Source organism: Cuculus canorus, chromosome 18 (assembly GCF_017976375.1).
Source record: "Cuculus canorus isolate bCucCan1 chromosome 18, bCucCan1.pri, whole genome shotgun sequence".
In the NCBI taxonomy this organism is placed as follows: Eukaryota; Metazoa; Chordata; class Aves; order Cuculiformes; family Cuculidae; genus Cuculus; species Cuculus canorus.
The window spans coordinates 742,918-760,779 of NC_071418.1; the positions used below are offsets into that span (position 1 = coordinate 742,918).

The 17,862-nt window shown below is 54.7% G+C and overlaps 3 protein-coding genes and 2 non-coding genes across 6 annotated transcripts; 3 read left to right on the plus strand and 2 right to left on the minus strand.

Moving 5' to 3' along the window:
- Positions 1–1,959: 1,959 nt before the first annotated feature.
- KCTD2 (potassium channel tetramerization domain containing 2) lies at positions 1,960–8,836 on the minus strand. Its single transcript, XM_054083534.1, has 6 exons — positions 8,547–8,836; positions 8,033–8,141; positions 7,540–7,631; positions 6,755–6,850; positions 5,706–5,831; positions 1,960–5,188 (listed from the first exon to the last, which is right to left on the minus strand). The coding sequence occupies exons 1-6, from the start codon at positions 8,772–8,774 to the stop codon at positions 5,159–5,161; spliced, it is 681 nt and encodes a 226-aa protein (XP_053939509.1). The 5' UTR covers positions 8,775–8,836; the 3' UTR covers positions 1,960–5,158.
- An 8-nt stretch (positions 8,837–8,844) lies between these two features.
- Positions 8,845–11,346, plus strand: ATP5PD (ATP synthase peripheral stalk subunit d). The gene is made up of 6 exons (XM_054083535.1): positions 8,845–8,923; positions 9,193–9,323; positions 9,588–9,684; positions 10,247–10,318; positions 10,966–11,028; positions 11,145–11,346. Exons 2-6 carry the CDS (start codon positions 9,202–9,204, stop codon positions 11,274–11,276), a joined length of 486 nt encoding a protein of 161 aa, XP_053939510.1. The 5' UTR covers positions 8,845–8,923; positions 9,193–9,201; the 3' UTR covers positions 11,277–11,346.
- Positions 11,347–11,487: 141 nt separating this feature from the next.
- On the minus strand, positions 11,488–17,500 carry LOC104062019 (5-hydroxytryptamine receptor 3A). 2 transcript variants are annotated; one of them, XM_054083533.1, is made up of 9 exons: positions 16,104–17,500; positions 15,763–15,920; positions 15,259–15,303; positions 15,067–15,176; positions 14,217–14,383; positions 13,374–13,534; positions 13,005–13,215; positions 12,663–12,782; positions 11,488–12,510 (listed from the first exon to the last, which is right to left on the minus strand). In XM_054083533.1, the coding sequence occupies exons 1-9, from the start codon at positions 16,147–16,149 to the stop codon at positions 12,266–12,268; spliced, it is 1,263 nt and encodes a 420-aa protein (XP_053939508.1). In that variant the 5' UTR covers positions 16,150–17,500; the 3' UTR covers positions 11,488–12,265. The 2 variants fall into 2 exon arrangements, with proteins under 2 accessions (XP_053939508.1, XP_053939507.1); XM_054083532.1 differs by having other exon boundaries at positions 15,763–17,500.
- TRNAR-UCG (transfer RNA arginine (anticodon UCG)) lies at positions 17,345–17,417 on the plus strand. Its single transcript has one exon. It is a non-coding gene; the product is annotated as a tRNA-Arg (tRNA).
- A 165-nt stretch (positions 17,501–17,665) lies between the features above and the next one.
- Positions 17,666–17,738, plus strand: TRNAR-CCU (transfer RNA arginine (anticodon CCU)). The gene has a single exon. It is a non-coding gene; the product is annotated as a tRNA-Arg (tRNA).
- Positions 17,739–17,862: the final 124 nt, after the last annotated feature.

A 17,862-nucleotide genomic window follows, 5' to 3' on the forward strand; every position in this document is an offset into this window, starting at 1 on the left:
TCCCCGAGGCTCTGGGAAAGGTGGGGAGGTGGGTGCGGAGATGCTGGAGATGGACCTGAAAAAGATGTACTTGTGTAAATTCATGCTGGAGGTGGCTTTGGAAGTGGCTCTATGTGACGTGCTGACCTGACACCTTGTTCCGTGCTGCGGGTTTGTGCTGCCCTGAGAGCAGGGCAGAAACAGGACTGATGTGGCACGAGGCTGCCCGGGTGGAGGGAGGGCTTTGCTGGGAACCTGGCTGAGGTTATCGAGGACCTCAGGAAGGTTCTGGGGCTTTTTCGCATGAATTTCCTGCATTTGTGACGGTGAAGAGGGTGGTGTGTTCCACAAAAAGTGAAGCTTTTGGAGAAACGGAGTTACCTTACCATTAGCTGTGTGAAAACTTGAGCCAGGAGGTGAGGACGGAGCGTGGGGGGCACTGGGTTGTGTCACAGCCATGGGTGAGGGTTTAACCCTGCTCGTCCCTCCCATCGATCGACATCTGGGGACTCCGAGCAGTGGCCGGGGTGGTTTTCTGAGGTATCTTGAACTCAGCACCCAGGGTAATGGCCTGGCTCCTTGCCTGGCTGCCCAAATTGTTTCCTCATATTTAGCCACCGTCATTCAAATTCATCGGAGTGGCCGGTGCGTGTGCTCCTGGCCGTGCTGGAGGCCCTGAGCCAAATCACCTTTCCCCGGGATTTCCTTGGTGACGCAGAGACAAGCTGAGCTCTCGGCTCACCCAGGACCTGCTCGAGACCCGTGAAGCCGGGGCACTCCTCATTTCAGCCTGGAGATGGACTTGCATCTGGCTCCCCTCCAGTCTGAGGAGCCCCTGGGAGGGGGAGGGAGGCCTCCAACAGGGAATATTGCCAGAAGGTCAGATACTGATGCCTTTGCTCCTCCTTTACACCACCGGCTGAGGCAATTGCTGGGGGATTGTAGCTCTTCACTGTGGTTTGGAGCCCCAGGCAGAGGAGTTGGGTGCCGGCAGGTGCTTCGGCACTGCTGAAACCCTTTGCTGCTGTCAGTTCGGGTTTCCTCTCTCGGAGGACATGAGCGGGCAGGCCAGAAAAACAAAATCCATCGTGCTCCAGGCGTAACCGTCAGGGGCGAGCGGGGATGGGGTGACTAACGGGAGCTGTGCGGTGGTGGCGTGAGGTGGCCCCCGCCACGCACAGTGGCCAGGCTCCTTCCAGAGCAGTGAGGTGTGGCTACTCCTTTTATGCCCTTTCCAATGCAGAAAAGGCTGATAAAGGAGGTTTAAAATCCTCCTGCTGTGAGTCAGATGTGTGCGCTCCTCATTGACTTTGCTCTGTGGCTGCCAGAGAACCTCAGCGATGTTTTTACTCATTTTCCTCCCAAGCACCTGGCAAAGCCGCCTGGGGAATTCACTGCCCCTGCAGCACAGGGGGGACCAAATCCCCCCTACCAGGTTCTGTGGGTGGTTTTGTGTCTGCCCACCTGCCGCCTCGGTGCGGGCACAGCCCCAGCCCTGTGCCCACAGGCGCTGCCGGCATCCCACACCTCGGGGCAGCTGCTGGAGCTCTCTGCCATGCGAGCTGGTCCAGAGTCAAGCAGCGGTTTAGCAAATGAAAGCTGACCAAAAAAATATCTTCTTCCTTTCTTAGCTCTCGCATTTAACACTTGCATGAATGCATGAGTGTTCTGCTTGCTTGTGCTTATCAGTGGATATAGGAAATATGTGCAAGTTCAGATGCTTTCGTATAACAGAAAAATCAGAAACCTGCTCTAGTTTGCCGCCTTCTCTGAAAGTAACCAAGGACTCAGAAATCTGATTACATCCTCCCCTGGTTGGGGCCAGAAGCACACACCCAGCTCTCCCGTTTCTTTCACCCTTTGTGTGGGGAGGGTGCAGGGAAGCTGTGGGGTGCGGAGCTCTTGTTCAAACTCCTCAAACCCATTTCAGAGTCTTTATTTAAAAAAAAAAAAACCCAAACCAAATCACAGCATCTCAATGTTATTCAAACACATTTAATAAACAGAGAGACAGTAGCAAAGGGCACTGACACGAGACAAACTGTACAAACCCTCCGTGCCTGCAGGCGGGGAGCTGCCACGGCCCTCGCCTCACCGCCCCCTTCGCCTCAGCCCACTCAGTCACCCTGAGAAAGATCGGCTTTTAAAAATGTGCAGAAACAAAGACACTTCAAGAGGTCGTTTCCAGTCTCGCCATAATGGAACAATTTAGGCCACTGGGAAAGTTTAAAAAAAACAGTGTCCTACTGTCCATTCCCAGGATTAATGCTTTAACGGGAACTCCTCAAGAGGCACAAGCACTCTCGGACACATGGGAGATCCACCCCTACTCACCACAACACGCTCCCATTTTCAGAGTCAATGGGACAGATCCATCCTAATTCAGCGCTAGTTTTGATACAGCTGTGACTGAGTGAAAGGCAATGGAAGGAGAAGCCCCGTCTCGATCGCTGAAAGATGCGACTGGTGCAGAACACTGAGAGCAACCTTGGTCTCAGGGTAAGTGACCTAGCACAGCTGGGAAAGGAGAAACCCTGCCCTCGGACTGGACTGCGCTCCTGGTCCTAAACATCACCCAACAACTCAAGTGTCCAGTACCAGGGATCAGTTTGCTACCACAAACTCGTTCTGGTGAACGTGAAGAGCCCAAGGAGTCTTCAGCGCCCTGGTGCGTCCTCGCCGCAGAGAACAGCATCATCTGGATGGGAAACCAAGACGCAGCCGTGACAGTCTGTCTTGTGCACACAAGTTAAATCGCAGTCCCGCTCAGCTGGTCGAGGCAGTTTCCAGGCTCTGTGGCTCAGCAGGGAGTGATCACTCTTTCCTCAGGTGACACTCTGGTGGGCTTCACCACATGTGGCATTTTTGGTGACACAGAAAAGCAACGAGGTATTATTTTTATTGACTTGAGCTGTACTGGACAAAGTCTCCCTTTGCAACCAGCGCTGCTGTGAGCTCCACGGTCTGCCCAGCGAGGCACTCAGCTGGCACCGATGATGTACAGCTCAACCTGTTCCTGTTGCCTTTAGTCTGGTATTTCTTGACCAGTTCTCAGAAACTCTGAGGAAGGGAAAGACAGGTGAGAGCGCTGAAGGGCTTTTAGGCTGCTAACTTGCGGACAAGCCATTTCTTAGCTGTGAGCACAGACGGACAATGACCGAGGCTACGAGATGCTGACAGAGATCTGTACACATCACAGTGTTATTGAGGCCCAGCTGACGCACGGTCTGTCACACCAAAACCACCTCACTGCGTTATAACCAGGGAGGGCGGAGGGAAGAAGAGCCGCGTTCTTCAGCACGATGGCAAGCCAGCTGCGCGTTAACAGCCTGACACCGACACAGCGTGAACTCAAAGACATTTGGCACGGTCCACCATTACCAGGATTAAACTAGCACAGATAATTAACCAGGCTTCCTTGAGCACGAGGCAAACCATTCGCCAGAGGAGGCGTGTTGGCAAAGCAGAATGGGAGAGAACACGCTGGGTACACACAGGACTGGAAAGAGGCGGAGTGCAGCAGCACCAGCTCTGCGTCCTTGCTGCACGTCTTGTTTGCTGAACTGGTGGTTGGACCACTGGTAGTGTTCTGCTACTGCAAGACCCCGTCGGCAACAAGCCGTGAGACGGGAAACCTGCCCAATTCCACCTCAGATCTTTAAGGAGACCCCAGGTCACTGACACCCTCCAGAAATGAGCCCAACTCCTCAGTCCAGGTGAGGAATTTTCCAATACCTTATTGAGAAACATCCGCTCAGAGGCAGTGACACAGTTAATGTCTGTGAATTCCAGCATCTCCAAAGCTTGGCATTAATCTCAGTTTGGGACTTGACTCAAGAAGACCTGAGTGTCTGGACACTTGGGCTACAAAGAACAAAGCCAGGATGAAAAGGGATGAACATGCAGCAAAATCCTAAGCAATTTCATTTACCAAACTAGGAGGGAGCTGCCCTCAGTCAGGGACGGCACAGAGTAACGGAGGGGAACCAGTGACGGTGGTTTGGCCAAGAGCAGAGCTCCAGAGGCACCAACAAACATTTTGCACATCCACCCAAGGCATTCCAAAAATAAAGAAAGAAAAGTCACAGGAGTCAACACATCACTTTGGACGAGAAACTTCAAACCAATTTGGCAACTTTTCACCCTCTCCCTCCTCTGTGCCCCTCTGTGATTTGAGGTGATCTCTTTAAGGTGGGGACGTGAGGGGGCTGCAGATCAATCACTGCCTGTAAATTCAGAACCTCCTCCTTGGAGGATCTCGTGGGTTTAACCAAGCCTACCTGCTTGCTACAGTACAGAAGAAATCCTGCCTCGGCCCTCCGTTGCTGAGGAGGAAGGAGGCAGAGCCTGCGCTGCCGGAGACAAACAAGGCAAAGCTGAACTTGGCAGCAACAAATCCCTAACCTTGTGTCTTTGCACCAGGCTAAGACATGGCCACGGCAGAGTATTGGAGGGGAAGGCATCACCGCTCTTCAGCAGAGAAGAGTAAAGGACAGAACTATCACTCTACCACTACTCTGGGGGAACACAGGTCTCTCTGTTTACGCATGCAAAGAAACGGGCTTTGGAACATGCCAGGTGCCCACGTGGAGCAGATGTACACACAGCTCCGCTCCCTCAGCTCATAGGAACGGAACAAGGAACAAATGCAAAGCAAGAATGGAAAAAGGTTGCGTGGGTTTCTGACGGGCAGTTATTTTGTTCCTCCTTTTCAAGCCCTGGTCTGGGGGCTGGCTGGGCAGCAGAGGGAGCCCGGCGAGGGCCCCGCGCCGTTCTGCTGGCAGAGCTGGGAGCAAGAAATGGCACAGCTCAAACCCCGCTCTTGCCGCCAACGCCAGCCTGCAGAAGGCAGGACTGGTTACAAGGGCCTGTGATCCTCTGCAAAGGCTCCAACCGGGAACCCTGCTCAGCCATTGCTGGAAAAGCTCAATACAGCACTGGCCAATAAAATAAACGCTTGTAGGAAGGACTATCCAACCAGAAGTGTCTCTTCCTTCCTTGGTTTCCAGGGGAAGATGGAAGGCTTTGGTTCTGACCAGAATCATTCACCATTGAAGGATGGGCTCGGCTTTGCTTTGCGTTAGCTCGGTTACTGCGCAAGGCGAGGCCGCACGGCGGGACTCGGCCCGGCTCACTGCCCTTCTGACACCGGGGAGGCTTAACACAGCGGACGCTTGAATTACATCCGGGATCCGCGCTCTTGCAGAATCTGAAAAAGTAGAGAGCTGCTCTAAGAACCCTGGACAAGTTCAGATGCAAAAGTTCACATTCAGAGTCCTTGTGCTTTGCAGAGAAAGGGAAGATGGACAAATATGAGAGCAGTTTGCTGGCTTTTGTGCTGCCGTAACAAATAACAGGCTGGTTAAAGCCAACCAAGCCCCTTCCCTAGAAATCCTGCTGCCTGCTAGGAGTTCAGAATGTCACCTTTTGTTGCTGTCCTGGGGGAAAAAAAATAGTGGATTGAAAAGAGGGGAAAAAAAAACCCCTCCCGGCAACATCCTCCAAACACAAAACATGACCAGCCTCGAAGGTCCTTGCTACGCTGTCCTCCTCTTTCAAGTCTTTTCTCCTCCAATTTTTTTGTCCCAATTTGAAGCATGCAAAGAGCCTCAGCTCTTGTCCCACAATAACGGTGAGAACTTCCTAGAGGGGCAGATCTTGCACGCAGGAGGGAACAGGAAGGCAGGCACACAGAGCTGCTGCCGCACATTATGGACTCGCCTCACCTTTGCCTTCTCGCTGGGCTCCTTCACGATGCCGTTGGTGGAGTTGTTGAGTTCCCTGGACACAACACAGAGGAATTCGGCCTGGTCTTCATTCCCATAGTTATAGGAAGATCCAATGCTGATCAGCTGTGCAACAGGACAAGGTAACGATCAATAAATCTTGCCTTATTCCTACTATTGCTCTGAGGTCCAACTGTCCCGCGAGACCTGCCCTGAGCCTGAACTGCCTCCTTGTGCCTCCTGTGTCACAGGCTTTCCTTCATCTGACAGGGACAGAGCTGAGTTCCAGGGACTCTAGCAGCACTGGGAGGCCCAAGAAGAAATTCCAGCCTGAAACTGTGATGCTGAACACAACAGAAAGTTTTCCAATTACGAAGGGCAGAAGGAGGAAAACCACGCCAGGCTTTGCAGTACGTAACACCCAGCAAATTCGGATACAGGGCAGGCCACACAGGCTTTCTGCTCCAGGCTACGCTGCTCTCAACGTGCCGTTTGAGTCTGATGTGTGAAAATGGGAAAGGCAACTCCTTACTGCACAGATGTTAGATTATCCAGGGGACATGTGGCAAACTGGCATCATTCCTTACGTAGGTGCTGTCAAGATAGAGTTTGATATCTCTATAAATGGGATTATATTCTATTACTGTTGTGATGAGGGGCCTGGACTCCATCCAAGAGATCCCATCTGTCTCGTTTATCATTATGACATGAAAGGGACATCCTGGAGCGCAGAGCTAATTTCTCACTTACAGCTCAGTTCTACTTTCCAGGTAATAAATCTAAGCTACCTGAAGAGAGCCACTTGAATCGGACCAGCTGCAATATCTGGGGAACCCCAATGTGCAGCGCACACCCCAACCGCCACGGCCTAACGGATTTTAGAAGCGCTCATGGCTTATATACAGCACAGACACAGCCAGCAGCCTCCCTAGGCAGGCGACATCCGAATAGTGACAGTGCAGCTGCAGGAGGACTCGGGGCTGTCGCGCTGACTGGCCCCAGGGATGTTTTAAATGGGTTTTGATTCTGCTGTTCCTTGGTAACAGTACCTGTTCAAATTTCCACCCGTCAGACATCGTGGATACCATCTGTGTGAGCTCCTCCTCTTGGCACTGCAGGACTCTGTACACGTGCTTCACGGGCCCCTAATGCAGGCAGAGCACGAGTAAGCGTCAGTTCAGGAACTGTTGAACTAGTATCAAGCTAGGAAATCAATAAACCTCTCCTGCTCTGTCGTCTCGTTATGTGAGAGAGTCTGAGCCCCAGTGGCTTCCTGAGGCTCCACCCTTCTGCCCACCCCACCAACGCTGGGGCGGGTACGTACGGCTGCCACGCTTCCCTTCAAAGCCTCCCAGGTGCCTCAGGGCCAGCAAAAGCAAAGCTTCCTTGGCTTCCAAAGCCATCTACTGCTTTTTGAAAACAATTCTCTTCTGATGCTGAATCTACTGGGTGCATTAATATCACCGAGCAGCAATGGGAAAACTGTGAGAGACACAGATATGAGGGGAAGAAAATGGTTTGGAGGAGTTTGAAGTGTTCCTTACTCACCAAAGTGGAATGTTTTACCTTCTAACCCACGGTGGCTCTGGACCCCCCTTGCTCGGCTCCCCACTGCCTTTCCCTATAATGCTAACGAGCCGGCTCGGGGCCTGTACTTACAGAACCCTAACAGCTACGCTGTCCTGCCTGTGCCCTGGATCTCCCCAGCAGCGCTTCTCCCCTACTGAGACAACTGCGAAACCAAGGACTGCTCCTGCAAGTTTCTCCAGCTGCCCTTGTCCTGCAGTGCGCAGGAAACGCCTGCCTTTGCAGCACAAACATTCCCAGGCATTACTTGAGAGGTTCTGTTCTCGTTGTCCCGTATCCGCTCCTTCACCAGCCGCACAAGGGATGCAATGTTGTAAAACTCAGCTTCTTCCAGCACCCCTAGAAAGGAATGAGATGCAGAGACAAGTTCTGTTACTTTCTAAGGGCAGAATGAAGACTATTCTGCTGCAATGCCTGCTCCTGACTCTGAATGCAGCCCAGACGGCAGAAAATCCCTAAAGCTGAATAGGCTGCGCCCCCAGCTCACGCCTTGAGCTGAAGAAAATGACCAAGTAGCTGTCACCTCGTTTTGTGACTTAGAAAAGGAAAGACTATTCTCCTTTCCCTGGGAATATCACAGAATCATTAAGGTTGGAACAGACCTCTGAGCTCAACCCATCCACCTGTCAGCCCGGCCCAGGCTGTGCTGCACTCGTCACCCCTCAGGAGCCCCAGCAGGTTTCTGATGGCACTCCCAGACACCACTGTTTGTGGTTCTTCCCCTCTGCTTCCCTCTTTACCTTCTTCCGCAAGCTCCTTGTTTATGATGAGCTTCCCATGGCGGAGGTAGTTCAGTATCGGACCAAAATACGTGGGATCTCTATCGATGAGATAGGCCCCTGTCTCGTCCTGCGGAGAGGGGACAGGGCTGAGGCAGGGATGGATGTGCAGTCCCAGTACAATAATTTTGGTCAAAATCCATAAATTGAACAGTTCCTCTCTGAGAACCCGGGTTCCTTTGCCTGGCAAAGGTGTGCTAAGGGCTCCTTTCAACCAGCTTCCCGGGTTTATTTTCAATGGCTGAACTCCGCCACAAACACTGTGGCTCGACAACGCTGGCGGCGGCTCAAATCACGCGTTTGTATGAACAGCCTGGCCCTGGGGGCCACGGGCTGGAAAGCAGCGTCACGGCTGCCGGACCGGGGACACCGAGGCTGTCCCTGCCTGAACCGGGGGGGTTGGGGCTGCCTGGGGCTGCCCCCGCCTCACCCAGAGGGGCCCGGGCTGCTGCCCCCGCCCGCACCGCCGCCTCACCTTGTCGGAGCCGAGCTCGGGCCCGTCCTGGCAGCAGAGGCGGCACAGGAAGGACTTGGGCTCGCGACACAGCGTCTGCCGGGTGCTCACGAAGTACGTGCCGCCCACGTTCAGGCGCACCCACTTGGAGGCGGTGGGCGGGCTCGGCGCCGCCCCGGGGCTCGGCGGCCCCGGCGTCCCCCCAGGCCCCGGGCTGGGCGTGCGGCCCCGCGGCGCCCCCTCCGCCATAGCGCTTCGCTCAGCGCCCCCGAGCCGCCATCGCTCTTCCGGGCCGGGGGGTGGGACTTCCGGCGGGGCCGGGAGGGGATTGGGCGGCGCGGGCGGGACTTCCGGCGAGGGAGTGTCCGCGCCCGGGACGGCGGTGGCGGTCAGCGAAGGTGAGAGCGCGGCCCTCGGCTCCCAACGCACCCGCAGCCCCGTCTCGCTTTCCCCTCCGTTCCCGGGCTCCAAACCCTTGTCCCCTTCCCAGTCACCCCCGTTCCCGGCCTCTCCCCCGCTCCCGGTCTCTTTCCCCCCACCTCTTCTCCTTCCCCCGTTCCCGGTCCCTGGTTGTCCCCTTTCCCGTTCTCCCCTCTGTCCCTTGCCTGGCGCCCCGTTCCTGGCCTCCCTCTCTCCGAGCCCTGACGCCGCCGCTCTCTCCGGGCAGCCGGGAAGCATGGCGGGCCGCAGAGCTGCCATCAAGGCCATCGACTGGGCGGCCTTCGCCGAGAGGGTCCCCCCGAGCCAGCGGGCCATGTTCAACGCCCTCAAGACCCGCAGCGACGCGCTCTCGGCCCGGTGAGTGGGGAGCTGCCCCTCTGCTGTCCCGCAGTCCTGCCGTGCCCGAGCTGCTGCCCCATGGGAGGTGTCCCTGCCCCGGGCTGGGCTGGGTGGGCTGCGGGCTGTGAGGTCTGTTCCAGCCCAAACAGTTCCGTGATCCTATGAGTGATACTGACACCAAACTGCGTTGGCTCTGTTGACGCTCTGAGCAGTGGTGAGGCAGAGGCAGTGCTCCTGGGTTTCCCCTCGCACTGCCCTCACTGCTGTTCTCCCTCTCACTAGGCTGGCGGCCCTGCCGGAGAAGCCCCCCACCATCGACTGGGCGCACTACAAGGCTGTGGTTGCCAAAGCTGGCATGGTGGACGAGTTCCAGAAGAAAGTGAGTCCCTTTCTCAGCTGGTGTTGGAGGTTTTGATGGGCAGCATTGTTGGTGTTGAGAGAAAATCACTAGAGCTGGAAGAGGAGGTTGGTTCTGCCGCAGCTTCACATCCTGCAGAGTGGTGTTGGTGCCCTTGAGGAGGGCACTTGCCCTCTGTCAGGAGGAAACTTGGAGCTCTGTGCGCTGAGAGCTGGGGAGGGAAAGCTCCGTGAATCATTTTGGCTGTGGGAATGTGTTTGGATGCTGCCTCTCCCGAAGCAGACGTTCCAAGTGTTCCACTGTGCTGAGTGTGTGCAGTGTTGAGTGTTCTGGGGTGGGAGACAGCGCAAATCACTCTGAGCTCACTGGGAAGCAGTGCTGCGTGCTGTGGCCACGCTGCAGCAGTCAGCTTTAGGAAGCTTGTTAGCTTATATGGTTTTAAGTGTAGGAAGAGACAAAGAGAAGCATTTCTTCCTAGGAAGAAAGGCAGGAACGCTCCTGTGCTGCCAGGGAAAGTGGCCTGAGTGGGAGGGGTATTTGAGTCCATCAAGCCATATAAAAATGTTTCTCTTTTGATTCCCAGTTCAGTGCTCTAAAGGTTCCTGAACCAGTGGACACGCAAAGCGCCAAAATTGATGCCCAGGAGCAGGAAGCTGTAAGTGTTTAAACTGCTCCTGAGTGCTGGGTCAGCTCTGCCTCCTGAGGGGGAGGGAAGGGGCGAGGGGGAAGGGTTGTTCTGTGTGTACATCTCCACAGCTCTGGCCTTCATATGTGCCCCTGGCTTTTGGCTAAGCTGGCGGATGCGTGCACATGGGAGGGTTTGTCTGGCTGGGGTTTGATCAAGATTCTGTGCACTTATCCAGTGTGGTGATGGTGGATTTTAATGGCAGTGTTTCAGCTCTGCTCTGGGTCACTGTCTCTCATAGAATCATAGAATGGTTTGGGCGGGAAGGGACCTCAAAACCCATCCGGTCCCTCCTGGGGGACCATCCAGACACCTCCCACTGGATCAGGGGCTCCAAGCCCCATCCAACCTGGCCTGGAACCCCTCCAGGGATGGGGCAGCCACCGCTGCTCTGGGCAACCTGGGCCAGAGCCTCCTCACCCTCACGGCAAAACATTCCTCCCTAAGATCTCATCTCAATCTCCCGTCTTTCAGCTGAAAACTGTTCCCCTTGCCCTGTCCCTGCCCTCCCTGATCAAGAGCCCCTCCCCAGCTTTCCTGGAGCCCCTTTCAGCACTGGAAGCTGCTCTAAGGTCTTTATCATAACTGCATTCACCCCGTCCTCTGCTTTCCTGCAGTCAAAGAGCTGTGTAGAATACGTGCAGGCTTCCAAAGCTCGGATTGCCCAGTACGAGCAACAGGTAAGTCCAGCCTTTGCCTGGTGAATGTTCAGCCTGCCAAACACCACATGTGTGTGCTTTGCTTTTTCTTGCTGATGAACGACTTGTAACATGTTTGTCTCTGCTCCCCCTTCAAGCTTCAGAAGCTCAGAAGCATGATTCCGTTCGAGCAGATGACCTTGGAAGACTTGCACGAAGCGTTCCCTGAAACCAAACTGGACAAGGAGAAGTACCCATACTGGCCCCACAAACCGATTGCTGATCTGTAAGCTGCTCTGAGCAGTTCGTTTAACAACTGCCAGGCTCTAGGGTCTCTTAAATAAAATGCTTTCCCTCCTGCCTGTGGCTTAGATCTCAAACATGAGGTTGCAGGGTTTTGAGTGCAAGAGGGTAACTTGAAAACAGCCCAGGTTTCCTGGAAATTTGTCTTTTTGCCCTTGTTTTTGTAGCAAGGGCCAAGATTCCAGCCAATAAAGTGGAGTTCTCTTGCACCTCTGTACTGCAAATAAACTACATGGTGTAGAGAATGTGTTCAGGGAAATGGATGGTCATGTAAAGCCCTTTGAGATGTGGAGTGTGTTTAGTCGGGTGTGCGGTGCAGAGGGACACGTCTCTAGTTCTACAGGCAGAGGCCGGGGGCTGCTTTCGGGGTTGGCTGCGTTGGTTTAGGTGCAGGCGGTTGCAGGAGGAATTGAGGGAGTGTAGATGTGTTGAGATACAGTAAAACTGTGTTAAAGCATCCCATTAAACCCCTTCAAGCCTGGTGATCCCGTTATCTCCTCTGTCCTGGTTTCTGAATGATTCGGATCTTGCTGAAACCCACACAAAATCGTACCAACATGTGGGACTTGTGTTGTTTTATTTAGTGATCTCTGGTGGAATCTCTTATAAGCCCTTCCCCAGAACAGAACCATCTCCGTAGGAGGACAGTAACCCCTTGTTCTGTTGGTCGTGTTAGTGGTTAAAAATTAGAGACAGATATGATGAAGGTATCCCTGGATTTCAGATAGATGGAATAAAGGTATCCCCAGGATGGACGGATAGGCTGAGGGTAGCCCTGGATTTCCCTGTTTGATTCAACCCCCTTGCTAGCCCACAGAACACTGCGCCTGCCCTGCGCGGTTGGTTTTTCATTTTATTTTATTCAGGCAACTGAAACAACCGCAGCTCTGTGAATCAGGCAGGGAAGAAACAACAGTGGAGGGGTTAGAAGCAACACAGTGGAGAAAAGTGCGGCGGTGCTGTGCCAAGCTGGGCTCTAGGAGCTCCATTTTATAGAGATAATGGTGAAAAAGAAGAGAGAGAGGAGGAGGTGGCTGTAGAGAAGCACCTTCTCCAGCACCAGCAGGAATGGGTCCTGCCTCTGCCGTTCCCAGCGGGGCTCAGCCGCCTGCTCCTTTTCCGGGCTCCTCTTGGGAAGGCCCAGCGGCTGGGCGCCAGCCTTGTCGAGGTGTCCCACAGTCTGGGGGTTCCTGGCCGTCGTGGCCAGCTCGGCGTGCACGTCTGCAAGGAGCGAACGGCACCGTCAGAGGGGAGGGAGCCGAGGGTGACCACCACCACGGCCTGGGGCACGGGGGGAACCCACCCTCGCTTGAATGAACCTACAGGAAACCGCACCAAACCTGGTTGTCAAAAGAGGTTATGGGTTGCTTTACCTTGCTGGAAGCTTCTGAGAACCTTGTCTAAGTGCAGGCATTTGTGCTGCTGGTGCAGCAGGAAGAAGGTGTCCAACACGGCCATGATCATGAGCAGGAAGGTGCCTAGGAAGAACAGCACTGCGGGACACACGAAAACAAAGAAAGGCCTTGGCACGTGGCATCATTTCCTTGAATCTATCATCCTGTCTGGTGGGGAAAGGGGGAATTTCTAACTCCAGTGAGCTGATAAAGCTCAGCTGTTCCTGCCTTCATGACCATGTCTGTAAATGCCCAAAGCCCTCTCATAAAGTTGGTACCTGGGTAAAAATCAGTCAGGTGTTTTTCAATAAAGATGGGTACCTATCATGGGCGGTTTGTTGGAGGAGGTTGGGAGGATGTTGTTGAGAATCACAGCTAACATGGAGCTGCCGAGGATAATGGCAATCTGGAAACTGATTTTCTCCTCGAGAGAGCTGGGTCCAAACAGCACGGCCATGTCCAGGAGGTACAGCGCGCATGTGGGGAGGATCAGGTTCAGGATGTACAGAGTGGGGCGTCTCTCCATGGAGACCTGTTGAACAAACGAGACAAAATCTATGTGAGCAGGAGATACCTCACCGTGTTGGGCAAATGCTTGTTCCCTAGTGCAGAAAATGATCTTGTTTTGTACTTTTTTTTTCCCTTTCCGGTGGCCAATCGGTGCAATGCAATACAAAAGGACTGCCGTACCACATAGGTGACCACTGAGAATTCTCCGTTATCCAGCTGCTCTATGTATTCAATGAAGCTCAGGTTGGTGAACTTCCATTCTCCGTCAGTTAGGAAGTAGCGCTGGCTGTCTTTCATCATCGCAGCCTCTGTCCGTTTTGTCTTCATGACAAATTCTGTTACTGCTTGGGCAGGAGGGGGAGGAGGAGGAGAGACGTTGGGTGTTAGAGGTCAGTTATTTCCTCTCCCTCACAGCCAGGGCTGTGTGCTGTGGGGAGCGGTGATGTTTCCTGCACTGCTGGGGTTTCTCAGCCCATCATGGAGAAATGAAGGACTGAGGTGAGAAGCACCTTGGCTGGGCCTTTAGGAATGTGGATCGGAGGTGAACTCCAGTCAGTTAGGACACTTGTCCTTTGCAGTGGGAGCCGGTGGGTTTTGTGTCACCTCTATGTATTTTTTCAACCCTTCTCTTTGGGATGAACTCTGACTACACTCTGGATCCCTGAAACTGTCCTCAATTTCCCCTCATTTCTATGGCTTTGGGGTATGTTTAAGGACCAGCCCTGCAGAACCTTAGGGGAACAGGTCGCCTTGTTGCCAGAAGCCTGGTGGTCTCTTGGTTTGTAGAGACTGGTCCCGGGTGGTGATTTGCCCCAGAACATCCTGATGCTCCTAGAGATGCCGCTGGGAAGTGAGCCAAAGCAGGATGGCAGTGGTTGAGCCATTGTCCCTAGTGTTGTGTGACCTCAGCCCTGCTGACCAGGCATGAGCTGAGGGGACCCAGGGGCTGGGCAGTGCCCATCTCCTCTCTTCCTCCCTCTGGAAGTTTAGCCCAGCCGTGTAAACCACGGCTTGTTGCTGTACCTGGGTGCAGGAATGAAGCCACGCTGACGTTGCACGTCTGGGTGTCAAAGGGAAACTTGAGGATCATCAGGCTGCACGTTAAGGTGACCTGAAAGGGCTGGGTGGAGACAAAGCTGCCGTTGTGCCCAATGGTCACATAATCGAAGTTTGAGTTTTGTCTGTTCACTCTGGAGGAAACAAAGACGAAGAGCGACTGAGCTCCAAGGTGCTGCAATGCTCCTGGGTCCTACCAAAGCCAAGGCTGCACGCATCCGTCTGGGGGGGGGCTCTGCGCCATTGCCCATGGGATGGAGCAATGAGGAGAGGAAACCTGGGGCTTGAGGACAGGCTTTGAGTGCCTCTGGGCTGAGGTTTGTAGTAGCTGCACTCATGCACAAGACAGCTGGGCTTTCCCCCTGCATGTCCCAAGGAAATTCCATCCTCTACCCCTTTGCTTCCCACTGGCACCTGAGGCAGGGGCTGTGCCCCGTCCTCGCCCCCAGCTGAAGCGCTAGGGGCACTGCCTGTCCTGCTGTTGGATGGACAGTCACCGACCCTCTGTCCCACATCAAGCTGCTAAATGCCAACAAGCCGCTTCGTTCCTGTCTGTTGCTGGTGTCTGCTGCTTCTCCAGCTTTAACTACGGCTCAGGTGGGACATTTCTGGAGATGTTACAGTATGACAGAGCCCCAGAGCACTTTGTATAAACTGCGGTCACCATTAACCCAAACTATGAGCTGCTTGGTTGCAGACAGCTCCTGGGAACAGTTTTTAACTGTGGGAGTTCATCCCATTTCTGACAATAACACCAACAGTTTGCATCCATTGTGTTTCTATTGAGCCAGTGAATAAAAACAAAAGGCGAACTTACCGCTCTAAAATTAAGATGTGGGGAGACCAATACGTCTCCATGGGCAGAACGACCTGGGAGATGTTACAGAAATCCTGCGGGTCCCAGGTTACAAAAGAGTTTTCCCACTCCTGGGGGAAGAAGTTGCAGGAGAGGAATGAGTGCCAGGCTCAGCTGGGCATCACGGGGGAGAAACGCACTCGAGGGACCTACCAGGGTCAACAGGAAATAAAACGTGACCGTCTGGAGCTTTTCGACCTGGAAAAACAAGAAGGCAGATGTTTAGCAGATTTTCTTTGATCCTTCCCATACAGAGCCCAGCGCTGCCCTGGTCCTTGCAGCAGGCTGCAGAAACTCAGCTCTGAAGGAAAGCACAGGGATCTCTGTCCTACAGCTGGACAGAAGAGCACGAGGACATGGTTCAGTAGTTTGGAAAAAAATGGTTGTTAACATTTGCAGGCTGGCACCCTGCAGCTGCATCGCTGAGTCCCGGCCCTGCAGGGCTGATTTCAGAGCCTGCTCTAACGCGGACCCTCTGCCCTCTGGACTTTTCCCTGAGAGGAGGTGGGGGAAAATACTCCACATCTTCCCAAAATGCTTTCAAAGAGCAGGAGGCTGCAGGAGTGGAAAGGGCTGGTTCTCGCCTGGCAGCAGCCTCAGACCCAGCCTAGCGCTCACCCAATTTTCCGTGTTAGGGACGGGGTGTTGGCTCCTTACCACGGAGAGAATTGCCACCAGCACAAAATCCATCTTCACTTCCAGAATCTCCTTCAGGTCTGCCTTGGGCAGTATGTGCGCGTGCACCTTGCTGTGAGAGGAGATGTTCAGGTGCTCAACCACATCATAGTAGGTGCAGGAGTACCTGGGGGCAGCCCCTGTCGGGAACAAAACCCACTGAAACCAGAAAAACCCAGGCGAGATCTCAGCCTGTGAGAGAGGCACCCAGAGAGGAAAGGTGCGGGGCTCCCTGTGTGTGAAAACCATCAGTAACGCATGTGAATCCCCTCCCACGGACGAGAACGGAATTCCTCAAAGCTTTCTATTCCCCTCGGACTTACCTGTCCCAAGAGTGAAGGTGAGGATCGCTATAAACACTCGCTGCATTGTCTTCTGCGTCCAAATAAGGAGGCAAATGGCACCGCGTGTCTTGTGGACGGCTCTGGGAGACGTCAGTCGTGTGTGGGTTGATATTTGTTAATGAGGGACGGATATTTGGTAAACAGAGACTAGATTTTTTCTGTATTTACTTGCATTGGAAGGAAGATGCTGCTAATGGTTTGATGCACTCAGCGGGCTCCTGGGAGCAGCCTTGGGTTGTGGTGACGGAAAAAATAGCATTAAAAAACCCAACAGTTTGAGGGAGAAGAAAAGAGAAGGCCCATCTCCACAAAGAAAAGGCGAGGAGCCAGAGCCACTCAGAAACCGATTTTGTCTCATTTACAGGGCTGAGAGTCTGCTGCCATCCAAAACAGAAGAGGAATGAGTGCTGGTGCGATGTGAGGGGTGTTGAGGTGGAGGAGAGGCTGCTCCTGCCCCGTGGCAGCTCCAGCTGTGGGTGTTGGAGCGTGTCCTCATTTCCCGAAGCACAGAGCCTTCCTTGCACCCGCCGATTTTCTGTTTCTGCCTCTTTGCTGATCTCCCGTTCTCGAGGCGCTCCTCCAAGTCCTCGTGGTTAAGATGAAAGGCTCATCTCCATCTGCCTTTCCCGCAGCCGCCCTCCTCTCCATCACTGCCAGTTTTTTCTGCTGTGATGCCAGCGGGACCTTCAGGTGATGGGGAGCGGCTCCAGTTCAGGTGTGCTTGGAAATCCCATCCCGCTGGGTCATCGTAGATGGCACCGTATTACTGTGGCTGTGTCCGAGACGAGAAGCACACGGGGTTCGAATAAGGGACATGAGGAGAAGTAGGGGAGAGGTCTGTGCTGGGGCTCAAGGGCTGCGGTGGCTGTAGGAGCCTATGTGTTGGTTGACAGCGTGGCTGGCGGAGGGACGATGCTGAGCAGGCCGGAGCTGAGGGTCTGCCCTGCTGCTCCGCAGGCCTTTGGTACCTGTGGTGTCTGACTGTAGCGAGGTGCTGGGCCGCGCTGTGCACCCTGCACGGCGTCACCCCCGCAGGGGTACAGGAGGGAGGGCAGGCAGACCCTCGTGGCGCCGGGGAGGCTCCGGGGTGGGCTGGATGCTCTCCCTCGTGGCACAGCGGCTCTGTGCCTCACGGTACGGGAGCTCCGGTGACCCACGGCTCAGGGCCCGGTGGTGCCCAGGGCCGCGGCACCATCACCGGGGGCAGCAGCAGCCTGAACGACCGCGTGGCCTAATGGATAAGGCGTCTGACTTCGGATCAGAAGATTGAGGGTTCGAGTCCCTTCGTGGTCGGTTCCCTTTTTCTTTATTTCTTCAGACCCTCTCCAGCTGTCCCCGCTCCCCTCTGTAGCGGGCCGGGGGGATGCCCCCCCTTTCCCCACTGGCTCCGTTTCCCCCATTCTCCCGGTCCCGGTGCAGCCCCGGTCCCTCTGCGCTCCCGCCCCCCTCCCGGGTCCCACGCACAGCCGTGACCGGGCTGGGGGGGAGGTGGGGGTGCGGGGAGGCGGCCGACCACGCGGACGGCGCACGCGCTTTGCGCGGCCCCAGTGGCCTAATGGATAAGGCACTGGCCTCCTAAGCCAGGGATTGTGGGTTCGAGTCCCATCTGGGGTGGCCTTAGGTTTTTGCTGCAGCAAAACTCGTTTCCCTGCTCATTCTCCCCGTTTTAGCGCCGCCAGCCCGGGAATCTCCCTCCTCTTCCCCCCACCCCACAAACTCTGGCCTTGGCTGCTCGGCG

Coding starts and splice junctions, on each gene's coding strand:
- KCTD2 (XM_054083534.1), bottom strand. CDS start 8,774: ATGGCGGAGGGGGCGCCGCGGGGCCGCACGCCCAGCCCGGGGCCTGGG. Junction 8,142..8,546: donor CCGAGCTCGGCTCCGACAAG/GTGAGGCGGCGG, acceptor CCCTCTCCGCAG/GACGAGACAGGGGCCTATCT. Junction 5,832..6,754: donor ACGGGTGGAAATTTGAACAG/GTACTGTTACCA, acceptor CCTGTTGCACAG/CTGATCAGCATTGGATCTTC.
- ATP5PD (XM_054083535.1), top strand. CDS start 9,202: ATGGCGGGCCGCAGAGCTGCCATCAAGGCCATCGACTGGGCGGCCTTC. Junction 10,319..10,965: donor ATGCCCAGGAGCAGGAAGCT/GTAAGTGTTTAA, acceptor GCTTTCCTGCAG/TCAAAGAGCTGTGTAGAATA. Junction 11,029..11,144: donor TTGCCCAGTACGAGCAACAG/GTAAGTCCAGCC, acceptor TCCCCCTTCAAG/CTTCAGAAGCTCAGAAGCAT.
- LOC104062019 (XM_054083532.1), bottom strand. CDS start 16,029: ATGGTTTTCACACACAGGGAGCCCCGCACCTTTCCTCTCTGGGTGCCT. Junction 13,535..14,216: donor GGCTTCATTCCTGCACCCAG/GTACAGCAACAA, acceptor CTGCCCAAGCAG/TAACAGAATTTGTCATGAAG. Junction 12,511..12,662: donor TCTCAGAAGCTTCCAGCAAG/GTAAAGCAACCC, acceptor CGCTCCTTGCAG/ACGTGCACGCCGAGCTGGCC.